General features: G+C 40.6%; 1 protein-coding gene across 3 annotated transcripts in view; it reads left to right on the top strand.

Moving 5' to 3' along the window:
* BMPR2 (bone morphogenetic protein receptor type 2) overlaps positions 1 to 17,304 on the top strand; it is a 91,847-nt gene that overhangs the window by 64,611 nt on the left and 9,932 nt on the right. For all 3 annotated transcript variants that reach the window (XM_071747953.1, XM_071747952.1, XM_071747954.1), the window contains exons 4-11: positions 4,285 to 4,395; positions 4,893 to 4,984; positions 6,033 to 6,263; positions 9,181 to 9,295; positions 10,908 to 11,068; positions 12,784 to 12,931; positions 13,944 to 14,080; positions 16,202 to 16,374. In XM_071747953.1, coding sequence (XP_071604054.1) covers positions 4,285 to 4,395; positions 4,893 to 4,984; positions 6,033 to 6,263; positions 9,181 to 9,295; positions 10,908 to 11,068; positions 12,784 to 12,931; positions 13,944 to 14,080; positions 16,202 to 16,374 — 1,168 coding nt within the window. The remainder of the gene's footprint in view (positions 1 to 4,284; positions 4,396 to 4,892; positions 4,985 to 6,032; positions 6,264 to 9,180; positions 9,296 to 10,907; positions 11,069 to 12,783; positions 12,932 to 13,943; positions 14,081 to 16,201; positions 16,375 to 17,304) is intronic.

Below are 17,304 nucleotides of genomic sequence, written 5' to 3'. Positions count from 1 at the left end.
TGCTCCAAAAGCCCTCTTGTCCCCATGTGCTCCAGAAGCCCCCTTGCCCCCATGTGCTCCAAAGCCCCCTTGTCCCCATGTGCTCCAGAAGCCCCCTTGTCCCCATGTGCTCCAGAAGCCCCCTTGTCCCCATGTGCTCCAGAAGCCCCCTTGTCCCCATGTGCTCCAAAAGCCCCCTTGTCCCCATGTGCTCCAGAAGCCTCCTTGTCCCCATGTGCTCCAGCCTTCCCCCTTGCTCAGGAGGCTTCCCTCCTGCTTCTACTCCCATCCTCAGAACCTCTGAGATTCCTCAGTGGAAGAACAACTTCCACATCAGATTGGCAATGAACATATTGAGCCCATCAGATCAAAGCAGCAGTTGCAGGGTGGTGGGAAGGCTCTGCTGCTTTTGAGAGGGATCTGCACGGGCAGATCTTGGAGTCCCTCTGTAATTGTGCTGACTTTGATCCAAGTCCCTACAGCGGCAGCTGTTTTGAAGAGTCAGATGTTAGTGTTGTGCTGTGGAGGTTAAAGGATAGATAGTGTTTTCCTTACTGTTTTGGAGACTCACATTGCTACCTACTCAGTATTATGGCAGTTTGAAGTACTAATATTTCAGTACCTAGCAGATGCAAGACCACTTGGCTTATCTTTTGATATCCTGTGGGAACATAGGTAATTATTTTTAAATGGATTTTCATTATATAGAATAATTGTATGTTTCTCTAAAATGTTTTTATGCAGCGCTTATCTAAACTTAAATACACTAATAGATTTTGTAGAATTATTTACTACTGTGTGACAGATGAGCAGCTGTGAGTCATTTACATGAAGAGTAGGCAGATTTCTAAAAACTGAATGAAAATCTTTTACAGCAATCTAGAGGCCTGCTGAAAATCTATGTGCTAATGTCCTTTATTATATGGCTGCCCCCAGATAAATACCTAGCTCTGAAACAACACTTCAGAGCCTGACTCTTGTGGTTTGTTTCCTTTTTTTAATTTAAAAAAAGAAAAAAGAAAAGGAAAAAGGTGATGCTGCTGACTGTCATATATGTTATTTCTGTGCTATTTCTCTGTGATGGTGGGATTGGTGGACATCAGGAAAACGGTGACTGTATCAGAGTTACTGGCTAAATGTTTCCAAGTGGTTAAGAAGTTGGCTCCTAAGGCACTGTGGGCCTTACAACAGTTTCTGTTGGTTTGGATTTTTTTTTGTTTTGGCAGATTTTGTTTCAGACTGGGGAGCCTAAGTGGGAGACAGAAATAAAAGCCTCACATATAAGTAGCAGTGAAACAAGCAACTTGCTAACCTCTGCTCCCAGTTAGAGCGACAGAAACTCGAGGAAGCTTTGCTGATACCTTCTATGTGCCAGTGTGGGTAGGAATTGGCTCAGCACTCAGCTCCTTGATCATTGGATTTTCTGGAGTCTGCAACAAATCCTGCTCAGCATGTGCTATTGGGTTTTTTTATGCTATTGTTGATTTTTTTTTTTCTGCAATATATTGGTATGGAGCTAATACTGAGATACCACTGTTCCTGCTCTGCATTTTGAAGGCAATATTGGGCAGCTGTGGCTTGGTGGTTTTTTGTTGGTTTTTTTTGTTGTTGTTGTTGTTGTTGACGTTGCATTTGTCACTAAAGAAATACCCAAAATTTGGCAATGATTCCAAAAACTCAGATGAGATTGTTTAGTAGTACTTGTACATGTTTAAAACCAGTTCATACTATGACATGATGAAAAAATACTGAGGCTCTAGGGCAGGTGTCTTGTCACTGTAAATGAACTTTTAAGGCAGATTTTGAGTTAGGGTAGTTAGCAGTTTCAGACAAAAAAAATCTTATTTCTGAAAATTTTGTTGGTGCTCTGTGATGCATCTGGAGCTATTGATAAGAAGTATAATACCAAATAAATTTTCATGTTGAATTTCCTGCTCCTCATGACTATAAATTCCTGGAAGAACACATGAAAATAAATTTGTAAATTTGTACCCATGTATATTTTTTCATTCATATTTTAAAAGTGCCATCCCTAAAGGTCAGTAGTTATTTTTGTTGACCCAGGCTGATGTGCCTTTTGGTGAGAGAGTTAAAATGCATCTCCAAATAATACCAAGAGGCACATGGCTTGTGTCTATATGTAGATATAAAATATGTGTTATGGTTCTTGAAAGTAGATAAAAGGAAATGTGAAGATCTGCAAATGCCTTGGGAGGTCCTGCCTGGTTTTGGCTTCGCTGGCATTTCTCATCTGAGCGTTGCAAGGCAGATCAGCAGCTGGTGTAAAAAGCTAAAGATGAAACATCTCCAAAGGAAAGAGATGAACTGAAAAAATGAATTAGTTAGCAAGTGCCTCGTTAAGCTTGGGAAGGTTTTAAGACTGGGTCAATAGGTGACAGATCCCTTTGTGTCCTATTTAGAAAGATGGATAATCTGACACACCCAAACTTATTAGTCATACACAGTCATACAAAGCAGATAGAGGGCAGAGAGAAATAATTACACTTTTTGCAGGGTTTGGAGGGCCATCTGGGCTATTTTTCATTGTGTTTGTTTTGTACTTCTCTTTTATGTAGACTTACAAGTAAAAGATGGTAAAATAGTCCTTGCTGGGAAGTGGCTGTGTGTCATGGCCAGTGTTTTACCCACTCACAGAGTTTTGAGCTGCACATTACCACTCCATTGAGCTGTTCAGTTATCTTTTCAGTTTTCTTATTAAGAAATTAATTATTCTTAAATTTATAAATGTCACTCAACAACCTGGCAGTATTAGCTCACACTGTAGGACTGATGTGGATGTTGGAATGTAGGCAAGATTATTTAAAATGTGTCTAAGATTTAAAAATTGGTTCAAGGTGAGCCAGTCTAAGGTTTGCTAAGAAACAGCTCTGCTTAAAAAAAACCCTGAAGGTAAAAAGCCCCCAGAGGGGAGCTGGTCCATCAAGAAATGAGGAGTTATTTAGAAGGTCTGTAAGACTTGAGCAGCAAGTTAATTTTGGTGGGTGATTTTTCACAGACTTCTGTCACTGTTGAAACTTTCTAGTATTTTGTTCTACCACCTTGTAATTATTTCCTCTCACCATTATGGCTATGTAAAAATGGAAGCTGTTTTTAAATTTTGCTTTCTTTTCTTACCTGGTTCTCTTGTGCCCATCCACACTGGGAACTGGAGTAAGTGAATCATGTTTATGCAGTTCAAGCAGTGAATTTGTCAGTTTATTCAACTAGGGTAGACTGGGATAAATTGTATTTCAGTCTCACCTAAAAAATTACCCAATGCTTAAGCCTTGTGTGCATTTTATATTTTGTGGTTTTAGCATAGTTGGGTCTCATTACAATCTTCTTAGGAGTACTTTTAGCAGCATATAAGACAAGTTTAAACATAGGTTCCAAACTCGGTTTTGAAGCCAGAGTAAATGAGGTCTTGTAGTGCTACATTCCAGTGATTCTGACATCAGAGGAATATCTGCAGTAATAAATTTTTATATTAAAAGCGGCTGAATTTTTATATGCCTGCAAGAAGCAAGGCTGGGGGCTGGCACTGGGAAGCATTAAGCTAACCATTCCAGGCACTAACAGTTTTTTTCAGTACAACTTTTTTTCCTTCTGGAAAAAAAAAGAAAAATCCAAGATGCTTACATTTTGTCAAAAATCAGAAAGTCCCAATAAAACCAGTTATTTGGGTTTGTTCAGTGTTTTATTATTGTTTCAGGCTTCTTGATACTCTGCTGCAGACTGTGGAGATGTCTCTGTCTTTTGTGAGTTAAGGAATGAGAATTATGCTAAAATTATCTGCACATTGACACAAAACAAATCAAAACCTCCAAGTATTTTGAAATATTTCCACAAATGGAGTTGTATCTCATGTACGTTGTAGATACTTGAAAACAAAACATTCAGCATTCATCACATTTGCAGCATTATTCGCAAATGTTTTTGTGATTTTCATTCAGGGAAAAATACTTAAAGAAACTTGTGAAGGTTACAAGCCTGGCTCATAGCAGAGAACTGGCTTAAGGTGTAGATAGCAGAGCAGGGACTGTGCCCCCTTGGCCTTGTGTGGCTGTGCTGGACTTGGACAGCAGGAGAGAAAATCGCTGTCTGGGAAGACAGGGAAAAGATGCTGGTGGATGTGCTGATCAGCTCTTTTGCCATCTCTAGATTTTAAGAGGAAAATGTTTAGTGTAGTGTCTTACAGTCCAGAGTACAATATTTTTCCTCATTGTTGTAATAACAATCGTGTGTTTGATAGTGATGATTCTTTTAAATAAGTAACTAAAGAGTCTTCATCTTGCTTTCTTTCAGATTCTTCTCATTCTTTTCATCGAGATGAGACTATAGTTATTGTCCTTGCATCTGTGTCTGTGCTGGCTGTTTTGATTGCTGCTCTGTTCTTTGGCTACAGGATGCTTGCAGGTAGGGTTTGATGATCCTATTTTATTTTTTCTAGTTGTTCTTTTGGCTGTTTCTCAAGGTTAAATCTCCTGTTCTCCCCAGTCCCTGTGAGATGTTTGTACATAATGTTCCCCTTTCTCCTCTGACACTTAATGTTGATACTCCTTTCATAACAGTCCAGAGAGATTTTTCCAAGCTGCCATTTTGGGACCTGTTTTTCTTTAAATCCTCTGCTCAGCACAGCTTAAGTGAGGCTGTGAATGTGCTTTGTAGTTATTGCCAGTGACACTCAGTTGTCAAAATAATTGTGTAGCAGATAGCCTTAAGTTTGTAGCTATCAGCACCTTCACTACTGCTTTTACTGACCCTGAGAAGATTTCACAGGATTTCCTTTAATTTGTTATGTCCTTGCCTGCAATAGAATACATATTTCTGCCAAGTCCCAGGTAAGCTGTATTGTTTTCACTTCTAGTAAAAAAAAGGAAACTGTCTGATTCCTTCCCCACCCTCTTCCACAGGAGACCGTAAACAAGGTCTGCACAGTATGAACATGATGGAGGCAGCTGCATCAGAGCCCTCTCTGGATCTGGATAATCTCAAATTACTGGAGGTAGATGTTCAGTTTTGGTGCTTCTTTGTTTGGTGTCAGATGTATCACCAGAACACTGCAAAATGTTAGGCTTTTAATTGGTATGCTTGAGAGAACGGATGTGGAAGTTTTAAAAGCCCTTAGCCAGAAATAAATCTGTAGAAGGGCTGAGAGATCCCGAGAGTGGTACTTTCCTCCTTTTTTACCCATTAGAAGTCACACCTAGAGCTTCAGGCTGCAGACATGCAGTGTGGTCTGGGCTAATGGTGACAGCAGACTAAGCAGCAAAGAAGATGGGTGCCTTCTGCCAACCAAAAAGTACGTGAGGCAGAGCTCACAAGAATACAAGAACATTGCAGAAGTGTACAAAACCCCAGCATGAAAATTACTCATGCTGATACATGGTCTTGAGAAAAGCAGCAACCTTGGTGGTGGAGGGATCTGCTTTACAGGGTTTTCTGTCCTTTGTCCTCAAATCCTAAGGAACTGACTCCTCACCCGTAGTCACAGGGTGTTGCAGAACAAATTGTCTTAACCTGTATTTGCCTTTCCACATCTCTGGGGATAGAAACCAGACTGGGTTTATACCTTAAAGTGACTCTGCCTCTTTGCCATCCACTTTGAGGGCTGTCTGACATATCTTATAAAGCTATCCTCAGCCTAAAATGTACACATACCTGTGATCTCTGGAGTTAACTAAAATTGATCACAGAAAAGCTGTAAATAGACAAAAGTTTAATAACACAGCAGCACAAAACACATGGATTGCATTGATTCTGTACAGACAACAGGCTTAATAGATTGCTTATGATTTATTTACTGAGTGTTCAGACTATAGATCACTTTAGGAAGATCTAAATTGGCCTGAAGTTTCCAGCTCCAAAGTAGCTTTTATGACAGCATTCTAATTCTAGTTTTCAGTACAAAATATTCACTATATTAATTCTTTTTTTACAGTGTCAGTATAAAAGATGGCGTGCAGTCTTTGTAGAGTGAAAACTGGGATTTTGTCTTATTTTATTCTTGGTTTATTATTTATTGGACTAATTATTTCTTTTTTTTTCCCCAGCTGATTGGCCGGGGTCGCTACGGAGCAGTGTACAAGGGCTCCCTGGATGAGCGCCCGGTGGCTGTCAAAGTGTTTTCTTTTGCTAATCGTCAGAATTTTGTCAACGAGAGGAACATTTACAGGATCCCCCTGATGGAACACGACAACATCGCCCGCTTCATCGTGGGGGATGAGAGATTCACTGCTGATGGCCGTATGGAATATTTATTGGTGATGGAATATTACCCCAATGTAAGTGCTTCAGATAAATGTCAGGTCACTATAGATACCTAAGAATAGCCACCTGCAAAGGATGCACTTCAGTGTTTGCCAGGGCTTTTCATTGCTGCTTCTTGCACAGTAAGACAAGAGTAATCCATATAAATTACAATTTTAATGAACCTGAGTGTGGTTACTGTAATATCCTTTAAGATTTCTCAGTTAGTGCTACCAAATGCACTCTTAGAAAGTGCCTGCTGCACTGTTTCCTCTTGGTTTTTCAGTCAACTCTGCAGCATCCAAGGGCAGAATTAAAAGATTTGGTTTTCCTTTAAAATAATTTAATAAATGTAAAACTTCTTAGCATTTTGCTATTATACTTCTGTTATTGTAGTTATGACCTCATTCAGTAGCTGTACATGGTGGTTTTTACAATGAAACATAATAGATGCAGTATCACTGTCAAACTAGTTTGTGGTACTATAAATCATGTTGGCTTTTTATCCTGTTTTCTGTAAAGCTTTCTGTTGCATACTATATTTATTTTGCTGTACCATATATTGATAATGTAGGAGAGTTGTAAAGAAGGCAGCCTTACTTTCCAGAAATGTATCTTCCATCTCCTGAGCTAACTGAATGAACTTATATTTCTAAAATTCATTGCTTTGAGTTCCTAATGATCTCTCAGTGTATACACATGCACAAAACCAAAAATGTTTTAAACATACACAGCATGAATGCTTTCCTGAAAAAGGATAAAATATAATTTATATGGGGGGTTTACACATAGGAAATTGCAGAAAACTATGTTTTGCAACTTACGTGTTGTGGGGGCTTGTGTATGGCAAAGGACTCTCTTCTCAGTTAAATAATTTTTTTAAAATAAGGTTCTTGGTCTCATGCAAATTGATATTTACTGTAGTTGTAAAAATGGTGGCTGGATCCTGATCCATTATGGGGACAACAGGACAAAGGCTGCTGGTTCAGGTAATAAGAAACAACGTAAGAGTTTAGTAGCAGTAACAGTGGCCTCATTCAAGGTGTTTGAGGTTCTACATATATGCTTGTGCTTCAGGTTAAATGCATGCATGTGAATAAATATCTGAATATATCTACAACAACTTAGCACTTCAGCAGTATGTGGGTCTCTTAACTGAAACTTTTGAGTGGGAACACACTTGATCATATCAGCTTACAAGAGGGGAGCATCTGAGGGGAGGGATTGCAGAGACTTAAACCACAACAGAAAAAGCTCAGTAGTGCCCACACCATATGGGCAGTGGCAGAGCTCATCAGGCTTGTTTTCCACTAATGGAGTTAGGTGAAGTCAAGCAAGTATTGTGCTCCTGGGAGGGCACAGAGTTATTGTCTTCACAGGTGATCTGGTTTTGCTGTCTTCTCGAGTGAAAGGATTATCAGCTGAAATGGAATTTGATGGAAAAGTGTGTCTTGTTGCTTATATAAACAGGATCTGTTAATGGTCTGACTAAATGCACAGATGACATGATATTATCAGACCCTTTCTCAATGTGGTATTAAGAACAGGAACATTAGTCTAAAATCAATCCAGTGGTGGCTGGGAAGTCATTGGAAAAAGAGCACAGCAGGTATAGTTAATGCACAGTGTGATCCTTAATTCAGTGAGCAGATGTGCAGTATGAGGAGCTGACAGCAGAGAAGGAACCTTGCTGTGGCAGCCCTACTAAAAGGGAATTGTACCGTTCAAACTGGAAACCTAAATCTTATTTCCATAAGGAGTAACCCACACAAGATACACAGGTTCAATACACCCTGTCCAAAGCATCATTCTCCCTCAAAATACTTTCCTTGGTTGTCATTTACATTAAACTTCACTGAAGCATCACAGCCCTCAACCATCTTAAAGAATCCCTGTTGGCCATCAGGCTCTGCAGCAGACAGCTCTTGACACTGGTTTGAGATCTTTATCCTGTGAATGTCTCCCAGTCAGGCTGGGGCACCAGCCCTGTGGCCCCTGGGAGAAGGGGCTGGAACCTCGACCCACTGGGCCACAAAATCTGGTACCACACCCAAGCAGTTGGAGGCTCATAAGAGTGCTGGTATTTTTTAAACAGCTTTATATAAGAAAAAGTGTAAGAGTCTGTAATTAGTTTCTAAGTAGACACTCAGTTTTTTGTCTTGTTTTCTTATTTATTTTTTGTTACCAAAATCTGTTTGTCATGTATAGGGATTCAGTTTGTTTAAGCTGTGAGTTATCATTGGGACCTAGGTGCATAATAAGTGCTCCAAGATGTCATAGTTTGCAGGATCTGGCTCTTGTTTCAGGTGGTATTCTCAGTTGCTAGAATATATCAGTATCATAATTGGCAACTTTCTGGTTTTCTTGGAGATTTCACTTCTAACTACTAAAAAATCCCCCATTTTTCTCATTTAAATTCTCCTTCAATAAAAGGGGAACATAGCATTCTTTTTACCTCTTTCTTCAGTGTGTGTGGACTCACTCCTGTTCTGAAGTGCCTCTGGGGGCTTTTTGTGTTGATATATAAATTGATCATAGCAGGGGAGCTGCCAGTGAGAGATGCTGAGTATTCTGTAAGTTTTAATCATTTATAGACCACTATTTAGTAATCCAGGCTATTATGTCTGCAGTTTCCTTTCTTCTGTTGTTCAGCATGACTTTCAGAAGAATAAATCAAATCCATGTACTCTGCTTTTGTTTTATAATTAATATATAATCATTCCTAAAGGCACAGTCCCTGTTATTTTGTGATAAACTTTCTGTTCCATTTCTTCAGATAAACCAAATTAAATTAATGAAACTTTGGTCCAGTCTTGTGTCTTAGGACATCTGGGTCGACAAAGAAGCAGTTGCAGGATGACACCTTTCAGGAACAGTGAATAAAACCAACTTTCCTAAAGATTTTTAGTTATTTTTATCTTTCTCTCTTTTTTTTTTTTCCTGTGTGTGTAGGGTTCTCTGTGCAAGTATCTGAGTCTCCACACGAGTGACTGGGTGAGCTCCTGTCGCTTGGCACACTCCATAACAAGGGGCTTGGCTTACCTGCACACGGAGCTGCCTCGAGGAGGTAAGGCCAGGGATGGGTGCCAAGGTGTTCAAGATATTCTTCCTTCTCTTAGGAGCCTCCTACCTTTCTTTTTTATTTTGTGACCGTGTGGTAAGTACGAAACAGTGCAGGCAAATCGATTGCTCAGAACTTCTGGTATGTTCTGTCCTTCTGAACAATCCCCTGTTGTGGGCTGCACCCATGATGCTTGTATGAAAACAAGGAGCAGGAGCCAGCAGAGCCCCAGAGAAAGGCAGAGGAGGAGGCATGAGCAGGGCTGCTGTATCATGGCAACAGATCACTGAAGACCTGGAGCATGGGATGTCTGGCTGGCAGAGAGCAAACAGATGGGGTGTTCTGTTTGTTTTTGCAGTTCAGGCACAAATCACCAAAGCAATTTTTAGTTTGTGTGTGAAAGAGAAATGAGAAAGAGAAGAATTTCAAAGAGAAATGATGGATATCTAACTCCACTGCAGTTTTATCATTTCTCTTTATTTTTTTTCTAAAGGTGTGGGCCTCATCTTTGCTGTATACAAATGATACTGCTGGACTTTTTAGTGTTTTATCAGACTACTGGGTGTCACAACATGTTGATTTATGTCTTTATATCTCTGCTTGTATTCTTCAGCAGCATTTCAGCAGCTGAAGTATCATGATCATAAAGCAGATATTCCAAGATATTCTGTACTGTGTCAGGCTGCAGAATATGGCCTGGCACTGAAGCCTTAGCTTTTTGGCAGTAAGAGGGTGGAACACTAATTCTACACTAAGGTGCTACTGTTTGGATTAAAATTCCAAACTATGTATCTTAAACGTTAAGCATCAACTCCAGCAGAGAATGACAACTGAAGATGCTGTCAAAATGCAAGGCTGAAAATACCTAAATCAGAATTCCTCTGTGCCATTGGAACTGCAGCTATCATCCTAACTTCATCATTTTGAAATGTGCAGACAGGTGTGTCCATTAGCAGCCAGAAAATGTGTAAACCTTCCCTCATAAGGAAGAGACAGACATAGGCTGGCCTGTGAATGCTAGGAAGGAACTCAGGGAGCAGAATAAATTCCACACTAAAGCTGGTTCTGCAGTGCTGGCTGTTTTGCTACCAAATTAAATTGCATATAAACTAGGAACAACTGAGATTATTCTTTGGAAAAGATGATATCCTTTGCAAGATGAACATGTTCAGACTCTCTGGAATAATACTGCCTACATATCTTCTGAATAGGAGCCAATTCCAATCATCATGTAAATAGTTGGTGCTGTATTTGACACCGGAGTGAGGATCTGAGAGGTTGTTTGGAACTGCTGTCAGGGCTCTAGCAGCAGGTCTGTGCTTAGGTACACAAGGTTTCCCCTGCCAAAATCATGCTGACATATCCCTTGGAAAGAAGCTTATTGGCAAACACTAGAACTGTATAGCAGGAGCCTAATACATTGTACAGTGGAACTCTGGATGCCAGTGAGTTTTCTGTAGGAGCATGCTGTGGAGTTCAGTATGAAGAAGCAAAAATGTCAGCTTTCTAAAAGATAAGTTAAATTTCTAATAGCTGAGCAGATGTAGTGAGGTTCTCTCATTTTGCCAGACAGTAGAACTGCTCAAATAATAACAAGCACTTCCCTATGTCCAAATAGACCATTACAAACCTGCAATATCCCATCGTGACCTGAACAGCCGCAATGTCCTGGTGAAGAATGATGGGACGTGTGTAATTAGTGATTTTGGGCTCTCCATGAAGCTGACTGGAAACAGACTGGTACGCCCAGGTGAGGAAGACAATGCAGCCATTAGTGAGGTAAGTACAACTGCAGATGGATCCGTGTGTAAAGGGGGACAGATTGCTATGGGAGAAACAGTGAGAAATAGTTGTTAGTGTTGTCATCAGGAGAATGCCAAGGTGGTGCAGCTCCTGTAAGGGGAATTGCTTCAGTTGTGGTGAGAGGTGGCTGAAACCTTGATAGGAAGAAACAGGGTTTATACTCAAAGTGCTCAAAAACAAACCTGGCACTTTGAAAGGTGAAAGACTGACAGCCCTGGTGACTGGAATTTTGGGGGCAGATACAAGAGGATCCGAGGTAGCTTTGGTTGCCATGTTGTTCCTGGTATGGTACAGGTCCCTTCAATCTTGTACTGCAAGTGTTAACTGAAAACCAAACATACTTTAGTAGTTTTGGTGTTAATTTTCCTGAGATGGTGACTTACTGCATTCTATATCCTACAACTATTTCCTTCTGTGTCATGTGCAGTTTTCTGGACTTTTAGTGGATATATTTGGAGAGCATCTCCGTGGAGAGGGACATGGACCAACTAAGGAGGAACAGGGGCAAAATAACAGGGAATGCTTGAAAGAGTACCTTGTGGGAAGAGGTGAAAGAAAGGGGATTATTTAGGGAAGTTTTCAAACAAAGTGAACAAGAGAAAGGAATAAACTGTTTGCATTCAGTGTGGATCAGACAAGAGGTAATGGGATTACAGGGTAGGAGGGAGATTTTAGGTTAGTTATGTGGAAACCAAGGCAGCCAAGGACTGGAGTGGACAGATGATGAAGACTCTAGAATTTGTATCATTTTATGAATGTAAAGCACAAGTTGGGAAAACATCTGCTAGGAGTAGGTTAGAATGGATTCTGGGCAGAAAGAAAAACTTGTTGCTTGAGCTTTCTTTTTTATATGGTGCTGTGATTAAGTAAGGGAGGGTTTTGTTGCCGATTTCTTTTTTTTAAGCATAAGACAGTGACATCTGCATATAGACTGCTGAAACAGAGTGAGGTATTTTAAACAAAGAGTAAAAGTCTCTAAGTCTCATAAGTTCAGTGTGTTTGTTTTCTTTGTGCTTTTATAAAAAACCTTCACATTTTGCAGTGGTAATCACCTTCCCTTAGAAAGCAAGTGCTGAATTAATCATACCTAGTGCACAGGTCCTCTTTTTAGATTTCTCCTTAAGGAACAAAAGAACAGGGAAACCACTGTTTAACATGCAGGGAAATGGATAGTTCTGTGAGAAAATACTGTCCTACAAGGGCTGATGAGTGATTGCTATCATCTAACATATTTCCTAGTGGAAATTAATGTCTTGTCTTTCAAGGCTGTTAATAACCTTTGACCATGGGAGGTGTAGGGAGAGCCTTGCTGACAGTCCAGGAATAAAAAGAACTGGTTCCTTGTTCAGCAGCATCCTCTTCAATTATGATACGTACCTTGGTGTTAAACAGGGTAATTTCAGGAAAAATAAACGTTTCTCCTATGTTATGTATGAGAACACAGAGTAAGTGGCAAAATTATTTTGCTTTGATACAAAGGAAAAAGTGAATGAGTAGGGAAAGGTTTTATTATGACTGGGCTCCTGATAAGGGTCTAGAAGCTAAGGACCTTGAATAGAAGAAAACTCAATTTTCCTGAACTGTAGAAAATATCAATAAGGAAAGCAGGGTGTTAAAAAAAAATAATCTCCATAATAAATTGAATTTGGAAATTGCCTCCTGATTTGAAGCTTTGATTTCATGTTTTCCAGGTGGGGACGATCCGCTACATGGCCCCAGAGGTGCTGGAAGGAGCAGTGAACTTGAGGGACTGTGAATCTGCTTTGAAACAAGTAGATATGTATGCACTAGGCCTGATCTACTGGGAGATATTCATGAGGTGTACAGACCTCTTCCCAGGTAACTAGGAAAGCTGGGAAGAACATCAGTGGTAGAAAGTGGTACCAGCAGACAAATCTACTCCTTTGCTGTAGCTTTTTTAATTGAGTAAGGGAAATAATTTTCTTACTTGTTTTTTTGCCATCGAGTCAGTGCCACCTAGTGTTCAAGATGATAGTTGTCAGAGCAGTGTGTTTGGGTGGAAAGGGTGGCTTATGCTCAAAGGCTTGATGTAAAATACCTGTGTAAGCAGTTTGCAGGCCTCATGGCAAGTGCAGTTTGAGCACTATTATTATTGCCCAGAGTTTACAAACACTGGGAGCTGGGCTGGTGGCAAAGGCAGTACTTTCAGTTCTTAGGACTGATAGAAATGCCTGAAGTGACTTTCAGACCTCCCTTGTGGAAGGATGGGTGTGAAAGTGCTGTGATACAGCATTGCCTTTCACCAGTCACACTTCTACTTATACCACTGACACTGCAAATTCAGGGAATTTTTTCATACCTGTAACATAAACCAAGAGGAAGCAGACTTCTGAAATCCAGCAGGTGAGACTGTGTCACAGACACCACCTTCGTGTCAGGAGGGAGCATGGAGAGTTAATCTGACATGCAGCATTCCCTCTGTAGCCAAACAGCTGCACTTCTGTGCAGGGACTTGGAGTCTGGCTGAGCTCCCTCCCAAGCGAGGTGCGTGAACAGATTCACTCAGCAATGTTTCACAGAAATTAGCTGTCATCCTCAGGCTCCGAGACGTTCTGAATGTGCCACTCAGCCAGCAAAGTCTGAGGATGCCATCCTTTGAGAGGCTGCTGAGCAGCACTTACTCATTTGCAGTTAATTCAGCTTTTTTTGTGAAGTCAAGGCTTTGGGGGAAAGCGGAGAACATCTTGCTAGACAGCAACTTTGATGCTACCTTTCATCACCTGAAAGCTCTTGCTCTGCCTCTTAATCTATGATTTTTTTTTTTTTTTTTTTTTTTTTTTTTTTTTTTTTTTTTTTTTTTTTTTTTTTTTGTTCCTTCTTTTCCTAACAGGGGAATCTGTGCCAGAATACCAGATGGCTTTCCAGACAGAAGTCGGAAACCATCCCACATTTGAAGATATGCAAGTCTTGGTGTCTAGAGAGAAGCAAAGACCAAAATTCCCAGAAGCGTGGAAGGAGAACAGCCTGGTGAGAGAACATTTTCAAGGAAGCAGTCATTTAACCAGCTATAGGGCATACTCACTTCTTGAAAGCAGTTTTTTAATACGTGCTTTTAAAAAGTTTTTTTGCTACTGTTTAGGGATTGGGAGCTGCTTCTGTCTAGGCTTCTTAAATATTGAATTCAGTTTTTTATAAGCCGTTGACATGAAAGCTGTATTTTTTTAAAGGAAAAATACTATGATTATTAACAGATGCTGGTGTGATACACAGAATATAACTTGTTACATTCATTGTTAGACAACGTCTGTATTATTATCCACAAAGTGCCCGTATGTTCTTTGTATTCTGGATGAGAAATACAAAGGCATTTTCTGCCTTTTGGCATCTTATAAACTAATAACACCCTAAAATAGTTGGCAAAGATGTAATATACTCTTCCAAAACTAAAATCTATAAACATGTTAATAAACTTCTTAAGTTGTATAGTCCTCAGAATCTGCAGAGACTACAGCTTCTAGCAATCATTTCATTATAACTACATTAGAGATTTTATATGGCTCCATTTGATCTCCAATTTTTTATTTCCAGGACTATAAACATAGTACTGTTGTTTGTTGTTTTGAATTAGTACAGCTATGGCCTAGAGCCTTGCTTGTGCTGCAGGCCAACAAGTTCCAGCAAGTCAGCTGCTTGCTTTCATCTGCAGCAAAGGTGAGGCCATGCCAGCCCCTTCTTCTTTGGCTTTTGTTGCAGGCAAAGTGAAATGGACTTAAGTGAGTGCTGCCTGATACCTGGTAACTTGTTTAAGCTTAAATAGCTTATGAAAGAGACATATTTGACTCTTAGTTACAAAGGTGTTTTCCTTACTGGAGAGATGCCCTTCCATCTTCAAAGCCTTTGGTAGCTGATAAATTCGTGGCTGCTGTGCTGATCATGGGGAGCCTGAGGCCTCATCTCTGCTGGTGCTTGTAAACATGTGTGAAACCATTTTCAGAGAGGAGCATAGCCTCCAGTACTAACAGTGCTGTAAAACATGTTGGAACTGAGTTCAGAGCTTCATAGAGAGGTTCTTTTATTATGCAGTTTTGGCCAGCCACTGTTGGGTGGGGAGCAGGAGAAAAAAAAATAATCCATGCCCAAACTACATAGGAAATGGAGCAGCAACTGTTTTAACTACAGTCGTGTTGGCAAATGCACTGTTGGAAGAACCAAGCTGACATTTGCTTTTGAAGACAGTTATAAGTAAAACAGTTCAAGAAGGCTTGTTTTGTTTTGCAGAACACCATTTTGAATGTTATGTTCTAAACAACTGATAGACTGCAGTATTATTAGACCCTGAGCTAGCCATGACCTCCAGATTTAAACTACCTAACACATTATTTTGTCACCATTTTTTTTTCCAAAAATTCAAAATAATAATACTAATGATGATGATGATGATGGTTGGTCCAACTCTCAGGTTCTGGCAAGCCATCTCCTCTCCATGTGCCCCTGGCTGGCAGCAGGGCCAGTGAGTGGCTGCCTGTACGCCGGGGGAAGCTGCAGTGTTGGCTGCTCATCATTTCACTTGTCTCCTCCCCAGGTCTCTGACCATATGGCAGCACATTTTGGAGGTCTTGAGCTTGAATTCTGACTGCACCATTCACCCCACAGTGTGACCCCAGGAAGGCAGGCCTGTTTCTTGTTTCTCCATCTGTAAAACAAGGATAGCAAGAATCTCCTCCCATAGTGCAGACAAATTCACTGATGTTTATGGGGCTGCTTAATTATGGATGTTACAGTAGTGGACAGAGGATGAAATGATCATGATGAAATGAGCCGGGCTGTGTTATTTGTGTGCAGTTTAGGGAAGAAAGGCAGGGACCAGGACCTGAATTGTGAAGGTAATGAAGTGGAGAATGTGGCTTTTCCTGAACAGTTGTCTTCTTAGTTTGTGCCTGAGATACAACAATATTAGTCTTGCTCTTGCTGGTTTTAGGGTAACCTGGCTTTGAATGAAATTGCCTTTTTTCTGTTTCTCTTTCTCACCAGCTTGTGACTATTCTGATGCACATAGAATGCTGTCATAAAATGGGAAACCAGAAGCACAATACAATGGGAAAATAATGTAAGATAAAATGGATTTGGGTTTTTTTTGTCTCCTGGCAGGCTGTGAGGTCACTTAAAGAAACAATTGAAGACTGTTGGGATCAAGATGCTGAAGCTCGACTAACAGCACAGTGTGCTGAGGAGAGGATGGCAGAACTGATGATGATTTGGGAAAGAAACAAATCAGTTAGTCCAACAGTCAACCCTATGTCAACTGCCATGCAAAATGAGCGGTAAGGAGAGAAAATGTTTGGTTTTAGGCAGCAGCAAATGCCCCATGCAGTGCTCAGCTCCCTCGGGGAAGGAGGCCAGAGCAGGCTGCTGGCTTAAGGTTTCTGCAGCTGTGGAGTGAGCGTGTCTCACCTGAGCTGGTCTGCAGGTGGGTATGGACATGATCCTGACTGCTTCTGTGCCTGACATCTCCTGGGTGTCCCCAGGATTTGGGCACCTTTCACATAAACAGCTGTGCTTCTCACTCAGGCAAGCTGTCCAGGCAGACTTGCAAAGGTAAAAAGTGGCAAGGAATTATGCATCTTGCTAAATGATGCATAAAAGTTCTATTTAAAATGTTCTTCTGAAAACTGTGCATTTGCAGGCAACATGAGTTCTGGAAATTACCAAGTCTCAAACCTATAGCTTTTCAATTAACTACAGGGCCATCATTTAAGTCATTGTTATTCTGACCCCCCGGAGAGAGATGCTGCAGAGTCTCTGCTTGTACATGATCCAGAGGGAATGTGAGTCTGTAGGACTGGCCCTAGTGCTGTAGTACTCATTAGTCACCTGGATTTGAGAGAAGAGCAATGTTGCTGTGTGTGGCAGTGCTTGTTGTAATGGAAAAAATTACCTTTGAATCATAGAATTATGAAATTGGTGAAATAATAGGTTTTTCATGGTTTAGGACCTTGTGACTTTTTCCTAGCACCACTTTCTCCATCTTGGGTGTTGAGCTCTTGGTTTGCCATCCTTCAGCATCACTTCTCTATGACCAGAGCAGTACCACTGCAGTGAGCTGGACAGACAGCATATTGGACAAAGAGCAGAAAATTCCTGCTACCTGACTGAGTTGTATAGGTGGCATCCATGACAAAATTTTCTGCTATCCAGGGTTTTTTAAGGAAGTTCCTGAAGGATCTCAGTTTATACTGTATCTGTCCTTTGTT

The sequence above is a fragment of the Heliangelus exortis genome, chromosome 6, assembly GCF_036169615.1.
Source record: "Heliangelus exortis chromosome 6, bHelExo1.hap1, whole genome shotgun sequence".
NCBI classification, from domain to species: Eukaryota; Metazoa; Chordata; class Aves; order Apodiformes; family Trochilidae; genus Heliangelus; species Heliangelus exortis.
The sequence above is the reverse complement of the archived record's forward strand: the minus strand, read 5'-3'. Positions and strand labels throughout refer to the sequence as shown.